The following is a 20,901-nucleotide window of genomic DNA, read 5'->3' on the forward strand; positions in this document are numbered from 1 at the left end:
GTAGGAATCTGCCCTTTTCACATTCTTGCTAAGTTCTGAGATAAAAGAGTTTCTCCTAAACAGACAAGCCCATCCCAAGAACCCCACCCCTAAGATGGTTTGCAGATAAGATTTCTTTACGTGGTTGTGATTTTAGAACTAACATCAGACTAAGTGCTGGCTTAGAGAAGGGGGTTTCATGACCGCCCACAGTCATCCATTTACCTCATCCCTCCCCGAAAATGAATTCATTCAAATCATGCTTCACCTTCCATCCAAGGCTCTGTGCTCCTCCTCCCATATGCAAATTCTAGATGTGTCACTAAAGGGCCCTTGCACATCAGGTCTTCTGGAATGAGATTCTAGTACCTAATGCAGAAGTGAGATGGGGGTAGGGTCAGGGGGTGACCTTGCTCCCTGTTTCCAGGGAGACCTTAAACACAACGTTCTCCAAAAAAAAAGATTTGCACTCATTTCCATTTTTAAATGAAATATTGGTCAGGAAGGAAAGTGAGAAAAAGGAATGTGTTTACTAAATCCAGGTTAGATAGGCCAGGCTCAGGCTGAGAGATCCAGGTACAGCATTCTAACCTAGGCGTTAGGAGCGCCCCAGCTGGTCCCGCTTCTCACGTTACATAATTTATGCACTGAACCCATTAAAAAAAAATCTGTCCTCCTTAAGCTGTGCTCATAATTTTTGCCATGTTTGTAAACCTTATACACTCAGCCTTACCTAATCCTTTAATCTGTCTTTAAGTTGACTCACTTAACAGACAACTGGTACAACATAACAGGAGAAACAGAGCCGTTTGCCAATTGAAGGCAGCCCAAAATGAATATCGTCCTAGCCAGATTTTCTTGTTTGTAAAGACTCTAAGCCTCATGCTTGTTCTCATTCTTACACGAGTGTGTTTTAAATAATGCTACAGATGCATGGGTAGACACTGGTACATTTGCCTTGGTGAAATCAGACCTCAAAAACAGGATTGGAAAGGATCTATCTATCGACCTATCCATCTCTCCTCCTTCCTTATTCCGAGACAATGTTATTGAGCCTCAAGTTCACATGGTAGTACTTACAATCATTGTCAATATCATTAGTGTTAAGGACCCCCATACTCAGGAACATGCTGGCAGTCCTCAAATCAACACTTCCTCATGGGCAAGGAGGAGATGGGGAATAGTGTTCTCTGATTGCCCTGCCCATGTCTAGGAAAATCCCCTGAGCTTCCATCAAGATCCATGAAGAAACCACCAGGCTATCTGGGTAGACTCTCATATGGTTGTGGTTGCCCCCGGGCAGCCTCCCAACCGACCACAGAGCCCTGGAGAGAGACACCAAACCCACCAATGTTCCCAAAAAGTGTTCACCCACCAACCCCTACTGGACAGTGGCCTCAGTTCTGATGTTCTGCTCCGTATCCTGATTTCCACAGGCAGGAGGGAAACACTACCACCCCACCTGTGCCAGATGTGTGCGCTGCCACCAGATGTTCACCGAGGGGGAGGAGATGTATCTCACAGGTAAGCAAATCTGACCCTCGAAGGCATTCTGGTAGGCTCGTGGCTAGAAAAGAGATCGCCTCCTTCCTCTTCAGTGTTATCGCTGCTGTTGGCTTGCTTTCAGGATTGCAATTAATTCTCTCCTCTCTGGGTGGATGAGGGAAGTTGCCGGAATGATTAATATGAGGTGACATGTAATCTGCCTTCCATCCCCGTGTGCCTCCACCGGCTGCTCCACTGGCCTGCTTCCCTGGCAATCCTCTGAGCAAATTCTTCTGACTCCACGTGGGGGTGGGAGGTTGAGCTGGACAAGGCCAAGGGGTCAGAGGGGCAGGTGGGGGAGGGGGGATTCCCAGGCTACTGAGTTCACACAGTTTCTACCTGTCCTGTTCCATCCCATTTCAACTCGCCACATCTCAGAGTATCCTAGTGGGCCATTCCTCGGGGCTCCCAGGGTGAAAGGCACAGTGGCTTCCCTTCCTGGCTAGCCCTGGATTCCTGCTTCAGACACCCAGTTACCTTCAGATTCCACTCATCCCTCTGCCCTCGGTCCAGCCCCTGATCCCACTACATCACAGTGCTCTTGGCTCTGCTCTTCTGAAAGACCTTCCCAGTCCCCTCCCACCCCACTGGTTTGACACAATCACTTCAGCTTCTCATCTGAGTGAGGCCTTCTCACCAAGGCACCAAGCCTTGCATCTAGAACTTGAACAAAGCCACCGTCTATGCTGCCAAACTAACTTCACGTTAGCAATTGCATCTGGGGCCCCTAACATGTGAAAGCTCTGTCTCATCACAATACTATAGCCCAAGGCAGGAACTAGGTATTACTCAATAATCCCACAAATGACTGTCAACCATGATAAAGGATGTTAAGGCAAGCTATCATGCCAAGGAAGTTCCCCTACGGAAGGGCCAAGAGCAAACCTCTTGGTGAGCGACTGGTACCTGGGGTGCTCATGTCTCTTTATATCACTGTTAGCAACGTGCCCAACAAGAACAACTTAAAGAGAGAAAAGATTTCTTTTCGCTCAAAGGATTTTTAGTCCATCACAACAAGGAAGGGTTCATGGCCATGGACTTTGTGGTGTAGGCTATTTATATCATGGTGAAGGAGGAAGCAGGGGGCAAGCAGGACCTGAACCAGGCTTCAGGCTCTGACTTTCAAAGGCCCACTTGTCGTGACCTACTTCTGCCAGCCAGGCCCCACCTCCTGAAGGTGCCTCGGCCTCCCACAGCACCCGGCTGAGAAACCAGCATTCCCAGTGTGAGCCCATGGTATAACATTTGAGATTCAAAACCTAACCGTTTTATCCCATGCTTTTTCAGACCCAGGCCAGCTGGCCTTGGTGAGTTCCCGATAGAACATCCCCATTGTCTCAGTGTGTGGGTGCACCCCTCGCGGTCCTGATTTCCTTGCTCGTGCTCCCTCTCCTTCTGCTCCTGATTTGGACCTTGAGATTTCTGTCCGGTGCTCCAATGTGGGTCTCTGTCTTTGTCTCCTTTCATCGCCTGATGAAGGTTAATATTCAGGAGGATGCCTATGTGTTTGTCTTTGGATTCACCTTCTTATTTAGCTTCTCTAGGAACATGAATTATAAGCTCAATGTCCTTTATTTATGGCTAGAAACCAAATATGAGTGAGTACATCCCATGTTCATAGCAGACAATGAGGAATACTGAGAACTCAAGAACAATCGCAGTGGGTTTTTGATCCTACTGCACGTACTGGCTTTGGGGGAGCCTAGGCAGTTTGGATGCTCACCTTACTAGACCTGGATAGAGGTGGGCGGTCCTTGGGCTTCCCACAGGTCAGGGAACCCTGATTGCTCTTCAAGCAGATGAGGGAGGGGGACTTGATCGGGGGAGGGGGAGGGAAATGGGAGGCGGTGGCGGGGAGGAGGCAGAAATCCTTAATAAATAAATAAATTAAAGAAAAAAAAACCTAACCGTTGATCCCGCGGTCTGTCAGGCTGCAAAACAAACTAACATAGACGGTGGCTCATCAATGACAGACGTGTCCTGCTCAGCTCAGCGGTCTGGAGGCTGGCAAGTCCAAGATCAAAGCGCCCACAGATTTACCGTCTGGTGATGGCTTACTTTCATAGCAGTACTAGCTTCTTGCTGTATCTTGACATGGTGAAGGGGACAAGGTGGTCCCTGAGGCCTATGTCATAAGTGTATTGGAAATTATGCTCTCACAATGCAATCATTTCTCCAATCCCCCCCCCATCCTCCTAATATTGTTACATGAGAGGATGAGTACAGCGGGGTCAGCCTTAGGGCTCAGAAGCAGGGAGAAGACTAACAATTCTTAGACAAGCCAGGAGGAACCAAGTACAAGCAAAGTACAAGAGTCTGTGGGGACTGAGAAAGGAAAAGATTAAATTATGAATGACACTGAGAATATCGAGGGTGTTGGCTGAGTCACTAGATAACTCCTCGGTGTAAGAATTGTCTTGTACACTGTAGGGTATTTAGTAGCATCCCCGGTCCACACCCACAAGGTGCCAGTAATGTGCACTCTCCATTGTGACAATCAAAAGTGTCTCAGGCCGGGCGATGGTGGCGCACGCCTTTAATCCCAGCACTCGGGAGGCAGAGGCAGGCGGATCTCTGTGAATTCGAGACCAGCCTGGTCTACAGAGCTAGTTCCAGGACAGGTTCCAAAGCCACAGAGAAACCCTGTCTCGAAAAACTAAAAAAAAAAAAAAAAAAAAAAAAAAAAAAAAAAAGTGTCTCAGATACTGCCTAACATCCTAGGGGATAGGGAAGAGGGTGAAGTCATACCCAGCTGAGACCTGCTGGCCCATAGCTATTCAGCAGAAACTGGGCACGTTGGGAAGAGGCCATTTCAAACACTCTGGGACTCTTAACTGCTTCCTTGAACATATCATCATTCGGGTGTTAGATGGGGGAGGATGCTGCTTTAAACTGGAAAACCACAGTCCTCATCGTATATATGGGGATACACCTAGAGAAAGGCAGAGACCTCTGTGAATCTGTGTGCAGGACGAAAAAAAAAAATCTGGCCTGGGATTCCCTCCAGGCTCTCTCCACCTTCCTCCACAGTACTGAGACCCGGGCTGATATCCAGGTCTGGTCCCTGTGACTCCCCATGAGCATCAATACCCTCCGCGATCCTGAGTGATTCCTGCTTCAGGACCCTGTATTGCCGGTCTTGGCACACCAACCACCACTGGGATGTAAAGTTTGCACTTGGGTTGAAAGTCTGCTGTGCAGTGTTCCTTCCACCTTCTCAACCTCCCGGTGCTGAACCTGCCCTCACACCTACATTACCATCTGTGCACCACGGAGCAATCAGCATCTTTTTGCCTTCCTGCTTCAATTCTAAATCCTTCTCTTCCCCACTTTGGTACTTTGACCTAGATTGCTTCAGACTCGGTCCTGGCACTATTGCTTACTAATTTGTTTACCATAGACAGACCTCTTGCCTCTCTGGACCTTGATTGTCTGACCTGTATGATAGGCTTCAAGCTGTCCCTGTAAGATACAAGTGTAGTAAATTCCTGGAGAGACAGCTCTCTCTTTGTTCACATACCACCTGTATCTTCTGAGGCCTAGCATGTGTCCAGTAGTGCTCCAACAGCTGGTGGGGCAGGAAGGAGCAACAAAGACAAAGGCCCTGCCCTCAGGGAGTTCCCAGCCAGGAGTTAGGAACTTTACCCCCAACTTCCCAAGGATACTGAAGGAGTTAAACAATGGAGTCAAGTCAACAGCTCTGTGTTTGTGAGAGAAAATGCACTTAAGGCAGAAATGCCTCCAGGAGGTGGGAGATATTCTTGGTCATGAAGAAGAGCTGTCACCTTCTCAATAATTATCCCCATTCCTACCCTTCTGGCTCCTGGGAGAGTGGGAGTAATTGCAGGGTACGAGAGGACCTGCCTCGAGGGGTGCCGAGGGATCTGCCATGAGGGGGCTTGGGCCATGGGTGCTAGAGTCATAATGATGCTGGTTATGGGTGTCGTGTGTGGGTGGCAGCCATCAGGAGTTTCAGTTACCACTAGGAGCTGAGCCTAGAATACACTCACCGAGTAACAGCACCAGGACTCGAGAAATGGCAGTACAGGGGTGGAATGAGCCAGCGGAGAGGGAGCAGTCCTGAGTTCAAGGGTCAGCACTTTCGCTAATGGGTCATGATCTTGAAGAGTGACTCTCTCCTCTGGTGTCTTTCCTCCCTTGTAAAGTGTGGCTGGTATCACTCTCTCATTGATCCATTCTGATGAAGGTCACACTACTCCAGGCTCTCTAGTGCATGCCAAGCACTCTGCTTGGAGATGAGCAAGGCAGGCGTGTTTGGTGCCCTGATGGAGTTTGTCGCCAGATGGGAGAGACTGGCATTGATCAAACAGAAGCAACAATATCAAAACTCTCTCTGAGGAGGAAGTTTGGGGATAATGGGAACACATCTGAAAACCAAGAGGTCAGGGGAGGCTCCTCTGAAGAAAGGACATTTCAAGCCAGGATCCTGAGCATGAGTAAAGGGGAGGGGCGACCAAGAGGAGAGGCAGTGAGGGCAGCAGGGGCGAAGTCCCCAGATGGAAGCGAGAGCCCCATGGTGGAGAAACAGAGACAACCCATATACCTGGTACAGAAAGAACAGACATGCACCTCAGGAGCACTGGAGGACAGAACAAATGAGACGGTGCTGAGAGCCTTGGTGTGGAGGTGGGTGGGACGGAGATACAGAATATTAGGGCCCACATTCTGGACTCTGTCTCGGGGTTCTGTAGCAGGGACAGGCTGGTTCTGGTAGATGATCCCCAGAGTGTCTTTTGTCACTACTCTGTGTTTTAATCACCGTCGATGCCTTTCCGATGGGCTCTACTTGGGAGATGTCTGACATCTGTGGGAGACTTCTGGGCCCCCTGGAGACTACAGTGTGTTTCCTTTTCTTTGTTTTAAGCTCTGTTGCACATTCTGGTTTTCAGCTATTTCTATAAAGAGGCCAGACTTCTAATCTGTTTGTTATCCAAACCCTTCATTTGGGCTTCCCCAGGAAATTAGGTCACTGGTTGTAGTGCGGCAGAATAAAGCTGAAATGCTTCAGGTTCAGGGCAGAACTTACACTGAGGTCTCCAAGGCCAGAGCCGCTGCAGATGGAGGCATTGCGCTGGGCTCTAAATGTGGTGTGCGTGCTCTTCTTCCTAAAGACACCTCCATCCAGGACAGCGGGTGCGGTCTTTATCCAGCTTTCTAGCTGCCCCCCGTGCCTCTCCCCTCCCCATCGTGAAGATCTGAGGCAGCTGACACTGGAAAGCACAAGGCCAGCTCTTATCATTTGCATATTCAATGAATTCATTTTGAAATCCTGGGACAGACCCTACACTGCTAATGGAAGTACTGTAGCCAAGTATGAGTTCACCAGTGTTAAACGTGAGGAACATGGCGATCATCGTGGGTCTGCTCACCGTGGGTCAGTTCAGCATCTGTGCTGTCGAGTACGCACTGGGGCTTCAGTGCCCTGCCCCATTCTGTCCGTTGACATGGAGACGTCAATACCAATCTGTGAAAAGGCAGAGTTTGAAGACAATAGGAATGTATTAAAAAGGCCTCTGACCTATTCTAACGAGGTGATCGAAAAACATTTACCTTGTAGTCATCCCCCTAGACCCCAATCAAGGACTCAGGATTAGGGAATTTGCAACACTGACCAGTCTGTCTATGAGGAACTAGTACGTCTAGTTCATCAAATCATTTTGCTTTATCTGTTACAAAAGTGTGTGTGTGTGTGTGTGTGTGTGTGTGTGTGTACTAGAAAACAGCCTCCAGTGACCTTCCTCCACCTTGGTTTATTGTTTGTTTCATCAATTGGAGCAGATGCAACTGAGCAACGCTGTATATATAAAAGTCAAAGGACAGTGTTCAGGACCTGGTCCTCTCCTGGTTGAGGTGGGGTCTTTCTCCACTGAACTTCGTTGTCTACTCCAGGCTAGCTGGGCTATACACTTCTAGGTGATTCTCTGTCTCCACTTCCCATTTCAGTTTGGGGTTGCAGATGTGCGCACTGAGTGCATCCAACTTTTTTTTTTTTTAATGTGGATTCCAGGTAGTGCAGTCAGGCTGTTGGGTTTGCAAGCACTTTTACCTGCTGTACCAACTCACTAGCCCCGCATTGGCTTTCGAGTCAGGGTCTCTCACGGGCCTAGAACCGGCCAAGTCAGGGAAGGTGGCAGATCTTTGAGTTCCTGGAATCCGCCTTTTCCCACCTCTCCAGCACTGGGATCACAAGTGTAAACCACTGTGTCTGGATTTTTCACACTAGTTCTGGGACTCGAACTCAGGCCTCCGTGTTTGCACAGCGTATGCTTAGCCGACCGAGCCTTCTCTCCTTAGTTAGCCTTCTGAATACTGTGGATCTTCTGGAACTGCTTGCCAAATTCCACACATAGAAGTTCCTCTAGAAAGAAGGTCTATGTCTGTCCCCTGATTTTTGAGCAATGTCACGTTCCAAAAATAAAGCTAAGAGCCTCCGTTGTGTTAATGCAAACCCCACAGATCCCGGTCTGCCTTCTCTGTGGAGCCGAGGCTATTTCAGACCACGCTCTTTTTAGTTCAGATGATACAAGGACCTGGTAGTGGGAGGCATGTCCCGGCACAGCTGGAGACGCAACTGACGGTTAGCAGAGGCCCCCGTTTCCTGACAGGTCACTCCGACAGGTGCACCAGGCCAGTAGATGTCCCACTAACAGCCTGCAGTTGTCTCCAATGGTGGCATACCAGCCCACATTCTTGATCTCCAAATCTCCTCCAACCACACTTGCTGAGGCAGAGTTGCCAATTGGGTGACTCTCTTCCACACTTCAGGGTTCTTCCTCTCAACTGGCTCTCTCTAGTGACAGTTTAGGTCGTAGGAGTTATGCTTCAAAACTTAAAAACTTATGTTTCCCCAACCCTGCTGTGTAATTTTAGATTTTTCAAACATTTTTTTCTTTTACTAAGTTGCTATTTCCTCAAGTCTGCCTGTACTAAGCACATTTCCTTTTAGAGTACATTTTAATTTTTGATGAGATGTCTCTTTTTTTTTCTTGAAGATTTTAAGGGTTACCTAACATCTTGACGTACAGGAAATATTGCAGTGTTGTATCTGAAGCATGTGTGTCCAAAGTCTGCTTCCAGCTTGTTCAGATCAGGTCGCCACAAACTCAAAGTGATGTGACCATTTTCTCACCAGTTACATGTCACGTCTACTTCACAGCCAATTTGTTCATGTTGGTCAGAATCAGGTCCAGAGCAGCAATTTTCCCAGCTGCTTCCACTATTTTCTAAGAAACAAAATTGCCTCCGGGGCAAGTCAGGAATGTGTCAGATACTCGAGTCTGAGTCTGAAGAGACCTTTTATTAGTCTGGACTTTTCAGGTGGCAGAAACTCAACTCCAGCCACGTTAGGCAGAAGTGGCATGCTTGATAGGCTGCCAGGACTGAGAAACATCCATAAGCAGCCTCATTGAGGGACCCTTGGGTGTCCCCAAACCAGTCTTCTCTCTGCGTCTTTTTGTGTTGGCCTCATACCCTCCTGCTCTGGCCACAGAGCCATGCAGTGGGAAGAGGATGTAGCCAGCCCCTAGCAAGCAGCTGGCAGAGAGGTGTCATTCCCATCTGAGCTCATCAGAGGAGTCCCAGAGGGGTTCTGATGACCTCATTTGGGCAAATGCCAGGCCCTTGCCAGGCTGGAAAGTCAAAGGTGAACAAACAGCTAAGACATCCAAATTCCTAGAATCTTGGCTTCACCACCACACAGGTCTGCTATGAGGATCAACTGCAGGAAGTGGGCTCAGTGCACAGCCAGGTACTTCTGGCTCTGCCAGTCAGAGCTCATGACAAACTTCTAAAGGTGGCTGTGCCCTAGGGTGCAACACATTCATCAGTGCTGGGTTATGTCAATATTGCCATCGTGACATGAAGAGCACATGAAGGAGGCAAAGAGATGACTTAGTGGATAAGAGGTCTCACTACGCAAGCATGAGGACCCAACACCCAGGTAAAAATCCAGACATGGGTGTTTCTGCCTGAAACCCCAGCATAAAGACAGGCTCACTGCCAACCTAGTTGAAATGATGAGAGATGCTATCTATCTCAAGGGAATAAACTAGAGAAGACAGAAGAAGATATCCAATAGCCTCTTCTGGTCTCTACGTATACACGCATGGGTGTGCATGCCCACACACTCATACACAAACACACACACACACACACACACACAAAGGGGAAAAAGAGAAAGGAGGGGGAAAGAACACTTAGAAGGCTTAGGCAGGCAAATCATGAATTCAAGGCTACCTTGGACTACATAACAAGATCTTGTCTTAAAAAAAAAAAAGAGCCAAAAAGAAAAGACTTAAATTGTGCTCTGCATATTTTCTCAGTGCTAGCAACTTTATATCATCATTTTTTTTATTTAGATACTGATGTTATCAAGGGGGTCTTGAGTATGCAGTGTGAGGCCCCAGGCCCAGGCACTCTCTAAATGTGTTATAATAATGAATGCTGGGGAGGGGGAAAGGTAAGAGAACTTCCTGTGCAAGTGTCTGAATTTGAATCCTCAGCATCCACATTAAAAGATGGGCATGGTTGGGGAACAGAACCCAGGAGCTTGCTGATCAGCCAGCCTGGCTTACAAAGTAAGCTTCTCATTTGGTGAGAAACCCTGCCTCAAAGGAGTAAGACAGAGAGTGACAAAACACGATGCCCAACATTCTGTCTGGCCCTTGCATGTAACCTCACACGTGCACGCACACGCACACATGCTCACATGCATGCCCCACATACCACACACACACACATATGCACAGAGAGAGAAAGAAAGAGAGTCACAAATAATAACAATAGGGGTTAGAGAGATGGCTCAGTGATTAGCAGCACTTGTTGCCCTTACAGAGAAATTTATTCCCAGCTCCCATAGTGGCTCACAACCACCTGTAATTCCATTTTCAAGGGATCCAGTGCCCTCTTTTGTCCTTCACATGTACCATGCATACACATAGTACACATATATGCATGCAAGCAAAACATTCATGCAGATAGAAAAGGAAAAATAATAATAAATAATTTTTTTGCCCTGTCCATACCTTGGACCCCTTGGACCCACCTAATCTTCAAGGTGTCCTCCTCATAGCCTCCTCATAGCATCAATAAATCATAATAATAATAAGGAAAAATGTGAATACCTATTGCTTAGCATATATCCTAAGCATTCAGATTATTCTCATGACTGTTCACATCCCCTGAATCACTGGACCCTCGGTCCTTCTTTGTTCTTTGTTCCTTCCTGTTTGATGCCCTCTATGGTAACCATGTTTGTGGTTACCAGACATTTTTCTACCTCTGTCTCTTGATAAAGCCTCAAGACTATTTCCTCATGCCAAGAGGGTGCAGTGACAGCCACACCAGGCTTCTGTTCAGAAACGTCACCTATATAGCCAGTCATTTGTCTTTGTGTCCCCTCACTTGTTTGGGGGAGACATAAGCAGACATATATTCACCCCAGATTGGGAACTGATGACAGACAGAAGTATGGATACCACAAAAGTCTAAGTTGGTGAACCAGTGAATTTCACTGGGGTTCTTACAGGTGTATGGGTGAGGGGTTACTAACAGTGGCAGAGATGACTCAAAGACAGTTGCATCACCAAAAGCAACCTCAGCATGAGTGACAGCTCACAAAATCTCGAAATCTAGAGCAAACTGCCCAGCCTACAGATAGTTCTGCTGGTTGAAAAGGGTCTTCCCACTGGCTCTGTTGGCCTGAGCCTCTTCCAGGCAACTTGGCTGTCTATGAGTGTCTTTCAACAGCCCTTATTGCTTATATAAGCTTGAGGGGAGGAGAAACCTGTCAAATCTGATTAGTTTTAGAGACTTCCTGGAGCCATTGAGGTGTTTGCTTTCTGGTATTAGGAGCTTCCCTTTAAAGTGGACTGTTTTCACAACACCTACAGCCCCTCAGCTGCCGTGCTCTGGCTCACCCAGGCCTTGCTCCTGGGAGTCAAGGAATAAACCTCTTCCTCCTCCAATATATCTGGGAGTCCTTTCAGCTTACACAAACTAGTTAGCCCCTAGCAAAGTATTTTCGCATGGGAGAGAAGAGAAGAGATAATATCAACAATGATAAAAATTTATATGTAATGCCTACTATAAGCACATATCATTCCAGTGCATATTCTCTCTCTCTCTCTCTCTCTCTCTCTCTCTCTCTCTCTCTCTCTCTCCCCCCCCCCCCCGAGTGTGTGTCTGTGTGTGTGTGTGTGTATTCATTAATCCTTACAACAGACCTACAAGGTTGATATTAGCAATTCCAACCTTGTAGATGGCAAACAAAGGCACAGAGCAGGACTGAATTGCTCTGGACAATGTAACCAGCGAAGCTGCAAGCAGCACAACCAGGATTCAAGCATCACAGGATACCCACATTAAATAATGCATTGCGTGCCCAATGCCTGGGAAGACCTCTGACACCCAAGATGACGGCAGCAGTGATACTGTTATACACAGCAGAGCCAAGGGACAAGCTTGCTCACCACCCCAACACACACACACACACACACACACCCAGAGAGAGAGAGAGACAGAGATAGAGACAGAGACTCTGCACCCTCATGGAAAGAGAAAGAATGAAGTGCCCCGTAGTCTGCAGAAGCAGTCTACTTCCTCTGGGGTTATGGGGCAAGGGTTTTCTTTTTTCTTGAGATAAAAATTCATGTAACATCAAAGTAATCATTTTAAAATGTATACTTAAGAAGCTTTTGCCCATTCTCAATGCTGTACAACCATCATCTGTGTCTCTCCATCTCACCCCAAAAGAAATCCCCTATAAGCAGTTGTCATCCACTCGTTCACACCTGCCTATAAGTGCCTGGTATCCATTATGTAGATATGCTTTGTGTCTGCAGACTTCCCCTCCTAAGTATGTGTGTATGTGTGTGAGCGTGCGCATATGAGTGCAGATGTCTAATGAAGGCCAGAGCAGCTGATCTCCTGAAACTGGAGTAACAGCTATGAACTGCCTGTGTGGATTCTAGGACCCAAACTCAGGTCCTCTGGAAAAGCAGCAAGGGCTCTTCACCACAGAGCCACCTCTCCAGTCCTGGATAGGGTTATTAATGGAGCAACTCTCAGGTCATTTCTGGGTCATCTCATGGAGGCAGTGCTGCTACCATGGAGGCAGAAGGCCGAGCAACCTCACCCTGCTGTGGTGATGAGCCGTCTGGAGAAGAAACCTGTTGAGGCAGAATTCCCTGCAGAATCAGAAACCTGAAACTCAGTCCCCTTCATCGCCAAGTTAGACGGGCTGTGAGTTAGATCCTGGGAGGATCGTGGCAACCCACAGTGTCTAAAAACATTCAGATTTGAAAATGTTTACACAGTGCTGACCCAGAACTCTGGACTCACTGGGTAATCTGTGAGACAACCACAGCAAATGCAGCTCTGATGTTTTAAAAGAGGCAATGGCAAGCTGAATGTCAAGGCCCAACAGAGAGGTGGGTGGGATCCTAGCATCCTGTCGGCCCCAGATGTTGCAGGTCTGGGGCCTGCTTAACTAGTCCTACTGGCTCTGCTAAGCATCCAAGTGGGCCTGAAGAATATACTGGATTTGGGTTTCTATCTGTAGTCAGTTGATGAGCCTATAACCTTCACAATTAGTTTCAACCACAAGCCAGGAACTGTGGGTGACAGTCTCAGAGAGTAAGAGAGGATGACTTGTTGGACCAGGAGTCCAAGTAAAACATGTCCTGTTCACATAAGATGTTAGAGTTCTGTCTTGGACCATTGGTTTCTCTGTCCTATAGCATTCTTAAAACTTAGCTTGGAGCGCCGTATCGTGTTTAGCTAACTGGTTCTCACCTTTAGAGTCAAAAGTCACCTGAAGAGCTGTCGGATCTGATTCTCAACCCCACCTCCAAGAAATTGGTATCAGGGCCTCAGCCTGGGGCCTGGGAATCTGCACCAGGTGATCAGACTTATGCTCCGTACGGTCAGACCTTGGCCAACCCTATCCTAGTGAAAGTTCTTGAACTCTAGCTGTCAAAATCAGAGGCTAGCTTGCTCTGTTTGCACAAATCTCCAAGCCCAGCTCAGAGAATCCAAATGGCCTAACATTGAGTATCTTGCTTAGTTTTAAGTTTTATTGTTGTTGTGTTAGTTTGTGTGTGCACGTGTGCATGCGTGTGCCTGTGTGTGCATGCATGCGTGCGTATGTGGAGACTTGCCACAGTGCACGTGCAGTCAGAGGACAACTTGTGGGAGCTGGTTCTCTCCTTCTACCATGTAAGCCCTGGGATCAGACTCAGGTCAACACAACGGTGGCAATTGTCTTTGCAGGCTGAATGAATCATCCCATCGGCTCATTTTTCTGTAGTCATTCACTCCATAAGTATTTCTTGAGACTCTTTGGTCCCCGTAGGAACAAAGATAGGAATCTTTCTCTTTGTAGAATTTGCATTCACATAGGGATTATTGGACAGGTCAAATGTTTGTTTTCTGTACATGGAGAGACCTACTACTGTAGAAACAAGACCTCTAAGGATTGAGAGGGTTGTTTAAAATCCATCAGTGTAGTTGGCCTATGATGAATCCCTTCCACAATACTGATGCTGAGCTCTTTCCTATTCGGTATGTATTAGAAAACTTGGGGGGGGGGGGGATGGGAGCTCGTTATCAATTGACCAAGAACATTCAGTTCATGAGTTACTTTTCCTTCCCTGGAATTTTTGCCCTAAGTTCTTGTTGCAGACCTACTGAAAGCCTCTTCCCTTGGAGAGCTCTGAAATGCATATGGGCATGTTTCAGACTGCTATTCCCCCTTCTCTTCCCAGGGACTGATTTTGTGTGCCCTCCCTGTTCTGATTACCACTCTTCTCTGAGTACCTTTCATATTATAACTGTAAAAATACCAAGGGAGAATCCAATCAGTCATTCACATGAGCCAGACACTGTATTTGGGGGAGGAAAAAAGATCACCTCCTTCCCTAGTGACTTACTTAGGGTTACTATTGCTGAGATGAAACCCCATGATCAAAAGCAACTTGGGGAAGTAAGGATTTATTTCACTCACAGTTCCCCAAAATAGTTCATCATCTAAAGCAGTGAGGGTAGGAACTCAAACAGGGCAGGAACCTAGAGCGATGGGCTGATGCAGAGACCATGGAGGGGTGCTGCTTACTGACTTGCTCCTCATGGCTTGCTCAACCTGCTTATAGAACCCAGGACCACTAGCCCAGGAATGGCACCACCCACAATGGGCTGAGCTCTCCCACATCAATCACCAATCAAGAAAATGCCCTACAGGATTTTACCCACAGTCTGATCCTGTGGGGGCATCTTCTCACCTGGAGTCCTCTCTTTCCAGATGGCTCCAACCTGTGTCAAGTTAACCCAAAACTAGCCAGCACACTAGGTGTTTTCTTTCTGTTGAGGCCCTGCTCTTGATCTGGTAGCCAAGGGCATAAATGCTCAGGAGACCATAATTTCATACAAATCTTCATAGGGAAAAAAATCACTTTTTTATGTTTACCTGAGTTTATTGCTAGCTACCAGCAATCCCCACCCCTTTTTTATTACTTTCTTTTATATATATGATATTCTGACAACTCCCTACTTTTTTCATTTTCTAATTACATCTTCCTCCTGTCTTTTGATTCTTCCTCCTCCCTCTCAGTTCATATCTAAACTCCCCTTCCTGCATGCAGAGTAAAGCTAATAGCCATTTGTGGCTCAGTTTTACTCCGATCAGATACATCAGTGTCATGGAGTCAAAGTAAGAGAGATAATTTAGTCTGAACCCACACACGCTTCTGTCATTTGCCCCAGCCTGGACTTCTGCCTGTTTCGCTTTTCCTATTTGTCTTTCGCTTACTTTCATGACCTCATCAGACCTCCACGTTCACCTCAAGCATTTCCTACAGTGACCTGGAACATGTGTTTCCTGCCGTAGCCACAGTGGTAAACAACTCCTGGTGGACTGGGGAGCAACTCAGAGAGGAACCGGAAATGCTCTCTGTAATTTAAACTCCCCAAAGGAGAGATCACAACCCGGTGCTTGAGAGCAGACACACCCTGTGCTCACTGGCTCTAAGCCTCAGACCCAGAGTCCCTCTGCTGGCCTCTGATAACCATTGCATTTTACTTTAGACGGAATCAAACTTCTCTTGAATAATTAAACACATCCAAGAATACCCGCAGATACGAAGTGGGGCTTCCTATCCCACAAAAGACAAAACCAGCCCTAGAAGAAGAATTTTGGAGGTGAAGATGATCTCTAAGACCAAGTATTACCTTAGTGTTTACTCAGATGAAGAACCTGGACCCGGAGAGCAAGGCTATATTAGGGGCTGAGTAGAGAAAAGAACTTTGGACTCCAGATTTGGGGCTGATCCTCTCTCCTCTCCCCAGGGTCTGGTTATTTGATCTCACACCAGACTCGCGTGCCTTCACCGATATTCCAGTCCTAGGGGCTCCAGGCAACAGCTATCATGGAAAGCATAACCTAGAAACAAAGTCAGACAAACAAATGCCAGCTGGGTGCTTCGGAATGGAGCCATTTGCTGGCGCCTTCCCTTCTAGGGCTGGTTACCAGAGGAGTGGCTCCAGAGGGATAATATGTTCCTATTTTTTCCCTTCTAATCCAGGACACCTGTCCCTTCTTTGGGGAATGTGCAACATTCGAGGCTTCGCAACATGTGACCAACCACCTGTTGTTCATGCCTTTCCAAATTGGCCTTTCCAAATTGGTTTGGAGCCAGCCAACTGGACCCCCACCCATTATAAAATGTGGGTATTAGCAACATTAGTGTGCTAAGTTTGAAGGGTCTCAAGCCTCTGAGGAATTATCAGGTCAAGACAATGCTCCCAAGCAGAATAGACACCATGACACCTCCTCCCCTTTAATGCAATAGCTCTGATAAGTCTTAATTCTCTCTTAAGTCTTTGAGGAGAAAAGAAAGCTGAGGTTAACCATGGCTTGTCATTTTCTTTCACCCCCACTGCCATTCATCCATTCAACAAATATTTATTGGCCACCTGCTCTGTGTCACTCACGGCTAGTCGTCTGTTCATCTTTGCACCCTGCAAACCCACGGGCTTCCACTAAAGGCAAACTCTATGCGGATGCTGTGGGAGACAGACCCGTGGCTAAAGCTCAATCCTTGCTTAGAAGGTGCCGTTGAGATACTTAGGGGGGCAAATTCACAAGCTAATATGACTTGAAACTGTATGTGTGAAGAGACCTCAGAGAACTATGGAGCCCCGAGGAGGAAAAAGTCACCCCCAGCTGACAGGTAAGGAAGTTCATGAGGATGCCGTGTGAACTTAGAGGCATAGGAGGATTTAGACACCCTGAAAAGCTGTGTGTATAGTCAAATTGGTACATCAATGGCTCTCCAAGACAACAGGAAGCTAAGAAAGCCGGGACACAAAGTTCTCCTCCTGACTGATGTGTGTGTAAGGTACACATGCTGTCAAACTGAGGTAAAGTGGAGACTCTGGTCACTGTCAGCTTTGAGAGATCTGAGTCTGTTATTTTCCTGGTCCCTTTAGGTTCTGAGGTTTGGCACCCGATCTGCAAGCAGGCAGCCAGGGCCGAGAAGAAGCTCAAGGTAAGAGGCATGGTCTTCCATGCTACCTTTTGCCACAGGTTGGGAAAGCTCTGCTTTCATGCAGAGAGTACCAGTTAAATGTGTGTGGATTTCTGTGGGCTCCCTGATGGGAAGAGTTGCTTCAGGAAGCTTGGGTAGATTAAGATCTTGTACATGAAAGAACCTTGACAACAATAAAGGACCTGGTGCACGGAAGATTTGGAAGTGTATCTAGGGTGGGTGAGATTATAACCGTACCAATGCCGGCCAAGATGGCAGCCAATCTGAGGCACTTAAGCCATGGTTTTTCGCTAGCCTAGGGTTACTTATTAACAATTATAGTTGCTATCATCTCAGTAATTGACAGTTTGCAGAATGTCTTCATAGCTCCTCCCTGGCTGGATTGCTTCAACCTCCTGAGGCAGAGTGGGGCAAGGAATTGTATCTCTACTTTGCCTGTGAGAAAAATCAAGTCTAAAGAGAGTCATTTGACAGTAATGATGCAGCCAAGCAGATGCAGAGTGTCCCCAGGCACACAGCAGACCAGCTGAGACCCTGGTCCCTCAGAATTTCTGCCCTGTGACTAATGCCAGGAAGGCCTGTGAAGCTGAGTCCCTGGTACTGAAGGAGACGGGGTTTCCCAGACTGCAGGAAGAGGTTGAGCTCCTGGCTTCTTCGTGCTGCAGAAGAGGTTCCTAAGATGTGTGTTGGGGTCGGGGAGCAACACGAGCTCTAACATGTCTTTCTGTTGTCATCTCTGCTGTCAACTTGACCCCTTAAGAATCTCTTACATTACTAGAATCTTCTCAACAACAACAAAAAAAAACCCACAGGTGCACAATTTCTGATCAGCTAATTAACCCTTCTCCTTTGCCATTTCATCCAGTTAATGGCAGAACTGGTCCTATTGATGTGTGATTTCTTTTTACCCATATGGGACTCCCCACTCTGTGTTTTCTAAGGCCTGCTCCCGTTAAAGTACAAGAAGACCTAGCTGTCATTTTTCTCAGTTTCCTGTCTGGAGAATTTCCCAAACCTGAGTTCTCCTTTAAAACCCTGAGACTTTTTGCTGTATCTGTGTGCCACCACCTCTTTAATGTCAGCACCCATTCCTTCTTTTCCTTCCTTTAAAGCAACTTAACTCACTTTCATTTAGCTGAGCTGATTTTAAAATAGAACCTTGTGACTGCTACGGAGAGAGGAGTAACGCCGGTTAATAAACACGATAGATTCAAGGATAATGAAATAGTTGTTGAAAAATGTCTTTAAAATGCTAGCTCGGGTTGCTGGCACGCTCTTTAATTCAAAGGGGAAATTAAGTGTTGTTGGGACAGCTGTTGATATGTGTTAGCACCACATCGAGAGTCCTCCTCCAGCTAATCAGGGGCTTGAAACAAAGCGTTCCACTTCATCACTGTGCGGTGTGGTGTCACCAAGTGTTTCAACCTTCATTCATGTCCCCAGATCCACCTCTAGTTCTCATTCATTGCTTGGAGCCCCATTCAGAATGCTTGGAGATGGGTGGAAGCTGAGCAGTCCTGGAGCATGACCTTTTGCACATCAGGAATCTGAGATCTCTAAAATCACATTTCCCCACTGGTCTTTGGTTCAATCTTGACTTTCCCGTTACCGTGCGTTGCTACACTCTCCGATGCACACTATTGGGGCTGGGAGTTGGCCATCCATTATGGCCACCGTGCAGAGGCAGACGTTTTATGTTTTCACTTAAGTTGATGTCAGTTTGCCAAGGGTCCACTGCACAGAATCAGCTTGATTGCACAAGTATGTGAGCTTCCGTTTGCTTCTGCGTTGTTTACTAAGCTATCGAGGAATGAATACTAAGCAGTTTTATTCTTTTAAAATAAATACATTATTGGCTGAGATAACCCAAAATGAAGTTTTATGAACAACTCTCTATTTAAAATGACAGCTACAGATAACTAGAAAAAATTTCATATTCTGCCCAGCATCCTGAAGTTCTAGACCTGCTGGACCCCATTCACACGCAGACATTGGTTGAAGGGGCAGAGATGAAAGAGGGAGGACAGAGGTAGCCAGAGTGCTTCAACAGTCCCGCTAAAGCCCTACAAGAGCTGCATTCTCTACTGGCTTCTCCCTACCAAGTCTGAACTTCTGCTTCTCACCCCCTCTTGTCTTCATCTCTCCCACAGCATAGACGGACATCTGAAACTTCCATCTCACCGCCTGGGTCCAGCATTGGGTCGCCTAACCGAGTCATCTGCGTATGTATCACCTCTTAGCAGCTGCGGGGCTTTGCTTACCCCTGACCTAGCACCTGAAATGTTTTTAAACCCATTTGGGCCGTGCCTGTTTTATTCTCGGTGGCATACCAAATCTTGAGGATACAGAGGGGATGGGGAGGACGTGGACATTGTTCTCAGACACGCAACCTAGTAAACCAAGAGCCACAGCGGTGGTTTAAAGTTCAAGACAGTGTAATGACAAAAGAAACCATCCTGCAATTCTAAAATAAATCTCAGGCACCTCCTTTCCTATTCCTTAACTGAGACCAGGCAAGACAGCAGCTAGGCGGTCAGAGTGGCAGGTAGAGGTGGAATAATATCAATATATAGGTAGTGTTGTTCAATAAAGAGATGGGAGAAGTGTCGATATGCAAAAAAGAGGTGGAGTTGCAACACTAAAGGAGGCCTTTCTAAACATCTGAGAAGTCCAGAAACAAAGTAGACCCCTTACACGTGTCTAAGCTCCTGCCTTCAGAACCATTCCCACAGGCAGAAGTGACAAGAGTTAATCTAGATGGCCTCGGGGGGGGTCCTGTGGTTATGTAATACGTGCATTTATTCAGTGTGTGCTGAGCTTCCTCTCTGTGATGAATACTGTGCTCTGTCCTGGAGAGGTGGTGATGGACAGATCTGCTACCCTCTTGACACTGGACATACAGGCCATGGATAATCAGTTGTAACTATGACGAGTAGCAGGAGATAAAGACACTGTGCGCTCTTATGATGCTACCAGTGACGGAAGAGACCTGACCATCTGGAGCCAGTTGAAAAAGGCATCCCAGAGGCAGAAAGACTGAATGACAGGAGGAAGCCAAGGGAAGTGGGTGGCAGAACCAGGGAGTAATGAGATAAGCAGCATGGCTGACCACAGGGCAAAAGAGTCAAGACCAAGAATGTGGGGGTATTGGACACAAAGGACCTGCCGCCAAGGATGGAGGCTCCACACATAATCCTCAAACCTCCCAGGCTAAGGTGGGCTTTGACACCATGGCAGGGTCATTCAGATTCACGTCCAACTTCTTTCTTTGACCCCACACAAGGCCCATTAGTGACACTATTCCCTGTCCTTTCTTCTCCTGGACAAGAGAAAATAAGAAGAGTCAATGCTACGATTTCTACATTGGTCATCACACTGCCATGTGGCTGCCACAGAGAACAAGCTACTTTTTTTCCTTTCTTTTTTGTGGTACTGGGATTAACTTCAGGGCTTTGTGCATGCCAGACAGACAGACAGCTGTTGAGCTCCATCCCCAGGCCAAGACAAGTGACTGTGATCACCGGCTGTACTCATTGCAGATTCCTGTCTAGAACATGTGAGGAACAGGCCCCTGGCACGGAGAATGACACCAGTCACAGCAGAATCACAGGGCTTAGTTTTGGGGACCGATAGTGTGAGAAAGTTATTGGCGAGTGTAAACTGGTCCCCAGAAGAGAGTTGGCTTGGTAAAGATGGCTGCAACTAGGAACATCTTTGCATTGTAGGGCTTAGCATCAGGCATTGTTTCCGAGTAGAGTTCAGACCGCAGCCTGTGACACCAGTTATGGGACATTTGTGCCTCGGTTTCCTCATC

At 47.2% G+C, this 20,901-nt stretch overlaps 1 protein-coding gene across 7 annotated transcripts in view; it reads left to right on the forward strand.

Annotated features, from left to right (window-relative positions):
* Positions 1-20,901, forward strand: part of Ablim3 (actin binding LIM protein family member 3) — a 118,807-nt gene that overhangs the window by 76,554 nt on the left and 21,352 nt on the right. For all 7 annotated transcript variants that reach the window (XM_041641398.1, XM_041641399.1, XM_041641400.1 and 4 more), the window contains 3 exons: positions 1,416-1,503; positions 17,029-17,087; positions 19,238-19,309. In XM_041641398.1, the coding sequence (XP_041497332.1) occupies positions 1,416-1,503; positions 17,029-17,087; positions 19,238-19,309 (219 nt within the window). The remainder of the gene's footprint in view (positions 1-1,415; positions 1,504-17,028; positions 17,088-19,237; positions 19,310-20,901) is intronic.

Source organism: Microtus oregoni, unplaced genomic scaffold, assembly GCF_018167655.1.
Source record: "Microtus oregoni isolate MIOR12 unplaced genomic scaffold, Mior012 000069F_ref0000032, whole genome shotgun sequence".
In the NCBI taxonomy this organism is placed as follows: domain Eukaryota; kingdom Metazoa; phylum Chordata; class Mammalia; order Rodentia; family Cricetidae; genus Microtus; species Microtus oregoni.